We start from the raw sequence: 1,710 nt of genomic DNA, 5'->3' as shown, positions 1-1,710 counted from the left end.
ATGAAAGAGAAACCTAAAGAGTGGTTATACTCCTCAGTCTTCCAAGTTGGTAGGAGAATTGGCAGGGGTATTGTTCAAATTCCTGAGGCATATGGCGATAGTGGTGATGAAATTTCTGTGAATGTGACAACGAAAAGATTGGAGATGGAATTGACAAAGACAGTAGCCATTTTCGTATCTATTGACTTGTCAAACAACCAATTCTGTGGAAAAATTCCTGAGGACGTCGGGCAACTTATTTCCCTACAAATGCTCAACTTCTCTCACAACAACTTCACTGGTTCTATCCCAGCATCATTTAGAAATTTGGTAGAACTTGAATCATTGGATCTTTCATCAAACAAGCTCAGTGGCGAGATTCCAGCTCAAATGACGAAGCTAACATTTCTTGAAGTGTTGAATCTTTCAAACAACAATCTTGTTGGACCAATTCCTCATGGGAACCAATTCGATACCTTTGATAATGATTCCTACAGCGGTAACTTGGGATTGTGTGGATTACCATTGTCTAAGCCATGCATCAACCATGGGGGGCCTGAACCGCCTTCACCATTGGTGGTGGAACATGAAGGTTCTGAAATACCCTTCTTTTGGCAAGTTGTATTGATGGGGTATGGAAGTGGAGTGGTGGTAGGACTGAGCTTGGGATACATTGTATTCACAATCAGAAGACCATGGTGGCTTGTTAGAAAGGTGGAGAGAGACTGGCAATACAATTTCATGAGGTGGATACGAAGAAACAGACCAAGAAGAAACTAGCTATGCATCCAACATCACTTAGGTGAGTTTCTTTTCTAACAAGTATTTCTTAAGTTTCATCTTTCTTAATCTATTATTTTAGTTAAAAAAATGTTTATTTTTTTCTATTTTTGTAATTTGTGATAGTGGCATTAGAACTCAAGATTGAATTGGATGGAAAGATTCAGCATGTTCAGTTCCTTGGGAGCAAGGGTCTTTGTGTTGATCATAATTTTTAAATTTGTATTTGTGAGTGTTGTGTAGATATGTTTTAAGTACACCATAAACTTAAACTTTTAGGCAAATATTAAATATGAATTTTGATGCCAAATTGTAATTGTTATGAAGGAGTTTAAATATGATTTGCAAGCCAAATTTCACAAATAATTATAAATTATAAGATTGAAATAATAAATTTGTTCAATTTAATGAAACAATTGATTTATTGTTCTTCAACTTTCAATTCTTATTCTTAATATAAAACCATCAACACTTAAATTTTATAAGTAGTGCATAAACATAAGCTGTTAAGCAACTAGTACTTTAACTTAATTTTTTTTTCCTTTTAAGATATGTATATTTTCATTTTCCAAGTTTTTATTTCATTAAATAGAAATTTAAACTTAATTTATTGATTTTTAATATTTATAAGTTAAAATAACTATTAAATAAAATATTTGAAAGTGTTAGAGTTGTGACCCAAATTCTTATTAAAATAAAATATAAGTGGCAAGATGGGGGGATCCACAAGGGCGAAGGCCAAGGGGCGGAGGTGGATCCATATAGAAGTTTACTTCCTCTGTTTGTTATGTTGAATTCGAATGATATTGATTTTATTTAAATCGACGTGGATTCGTATAGAAGTTTACTTCCTCTGTTTGATATTGATTTGAATAAGTTATTTCAACCTTACCGCATTACTTCTATTAGATGTTGGTTAGAATAATGTTTTCTGAATCTATAAATAGACGC

The 1,710-nt window shown here is 33.1% G+C and overlaps 1 protein-coding gene across 1 annotated transcript; it reads left to right on the top strand.

Annotated features, from left to right (window-relative positions):
• Positions 1-759, top strand: LOC121220060 (receptor-like protein 9DC3). Its single transcript, XM_041099210.1, has one exon. The coding sequence runs from the start codon at positions 1-3 to the stop codon at positions 757-759; it is 759 nt and encodes a 252-aa protein (XP_040955144.1).
• The last annotated feature ends 951 nt before the right edge of the window (positions 760-1,710 follow it).

The sequence above is a fragment of the Gossypium hirsutum genome, chromosome D08 (genome assembly GCF_007990345.1).
Source record: "Gossypium hirsutum isolate 1008001.06 chromosome D08, Gossypium_hirsutum_v2.1, whole genome shotgun sequence".
In the NCBI taxonomy this organism is placed as follows: Eukaryota; Viridiplantae; Streptophyta; class Magnoliopsida; order Malvales; family Malvaceae; genus Gossypium; species Gossypium hirsutum.
This window is presented reverse-complemented; position numbering and strand designations above follow the sequence as displayed.

What these genes read in the sequence shown, in the direction of transcription:
- LOC121220060 (XM_041099210.1), top strand. Translation starts at nt 1, where the DNA reads ATGAAAGAGAAACCTAAAGAGTGGTTATACTCCTCAGTCTTCCAAGTT.